General features: G+C 34.9%; 1 protein-coding gene across 1 annotated transcript in view; it reads left to right on the top strand.

Annotated features, from left to right (window-relative positions):
• Nucleotides 1-264, top strand: part of LOC138032908 (uncharacterized) — a 1,620-nt gene extending 1,356 nt beyond the window's left edge. Inside the window, exon 1 of the mRNA XM_068880621.1 lies at nucleotides 1-264. This exon is cut by the window's left edge and continues 1,356 nt beyond it. Coding sequence (XP_068736722.1) covers nucleotides 1-264 — 264 coding nt within the window.
• Nucleotides 265-1,447: the final 1,183 nt, after the last annotated feature.

Here is a 1,447-nt window from a genome sequence, read left to right as displayed (position 1 = left end):
ACTGTGCAGGATCTCTTAAATCCTCTCCAAGTGCAATTAAAAATCCCATCATTTTTAAAAGGTAGAAAAAGTCTTAGTGCTGCAGAGGAATTGGAAACACGTCGCATTGCAAAAGCTAGGATTCATGTAGAGCGTTTCAATGAACGCTTAAAGCAGTTCAAACTAGTCAGCAGAAGAATACCTTTGTCTCTTGCTCCTGTCGCAACTCAAATGGTAGTAGTTGCTGCATGCCTTGTCAATTTTCAGGCCGTCCTTTGTAAGTAGACTTAATGTTTTAACTTAAGTTTCCAAGGCTCTAACTAATGGATATGTATAGCAGGCCATCAGCTTCGAATGATAGTCTTTGGCATTTTGGGTGCATTCCTTTGGGATGATATGGATCAGGATCAGTGTTCCGAGATCATTAATTCTGATCATGGTAGATTGAATGAACTGATGAATCCTTGGCTGGGGTGGATTCATCAGCTCATTTGATCTACCATGATTCAAGTGATCTCAGATCACTGATCCTCACCCGGATCATCCCAAACAAACACACCCTTTATCTGCTGGGTCTTTAGAATTCGGCTGATATAATATATTTAATTTGAGATATAAGGTGAATTTTGATTTTATTATCTATTGCTTCCAGCAAGCTATGTTTATATTCTATACAAACAGAACATTTTGAGAAATAAATCTTATTTACATTTCTTCACGTGTACACAAAATATGGATGTTAATTTTTAAAATATTTTTCAAAACTCAAAGAAACTTCATTTTTACATGTAGCAGGAACAATAATTTGATTTGAATTTGACACCTGCACAAGCTGCAAGTCAATGACTGAAACTACATAATTGTTTTTATATAAAAATATCAAAGTCTCTAATGGCCATTTCTCAGTCTAACCATCAGAAAATTGAACTGACTTTACTGGACAGAAATGCAATGATATAAACATGAAAACATTAACTGTTAACTGAGAATAACCCAAGTTACGATTATCCTACTACTGTATATTTTTTGTCACTTTCATCAACCAAGATTCGAACACTAAGTAAACAAAGAATAATGATTAAAGGCCCATGTTCACCCAAAATGCATTGCACACCCTGTACTCCAGAAAAATGATTTCGGGTAGTTGAAAATTGCTGTGTTCAGTATGTGTAGAGTCACACTATGGCCAAGCATGAAAAAAAGTGAACACCCCATAAATGTGTCAGCCAATCAAAACACTGCATTTGACAAAAAAGTGTTTCAAAACAACAACACAAATGTGCAAAGCCACTTGGGTGAACATGGGCCTTTAAAGCATGATTTGTTATGTCTTTCATTAAAATGAACCCACTCCAGAAAAAGAAATTGTAAAAGTAAACATGCTTATAAGTCCAAGAAAATATTCTCAAAGATTTTTCATTTTCAATTTAGGCTTTTGTCTTCAAATTTTAAAGTAAGGGCAAGAGTC

This window comes from Montipora capricornis, chromosome 14, assembly GCF_036669925.1.
Source record: "Montipora capricornis isolate CH-2021 chromosome 14, ASM3666992v2, whole genome shotgun sequence".
NCBI lineage: Eukaryota > Metazoa > Cnidaria > Anthozoa > Scleractinia > Acroporidae > Montipora > Montipora capricornis.
This window is presented reverse-complemented; position numbering and strand designations above follow the sequence as displayed.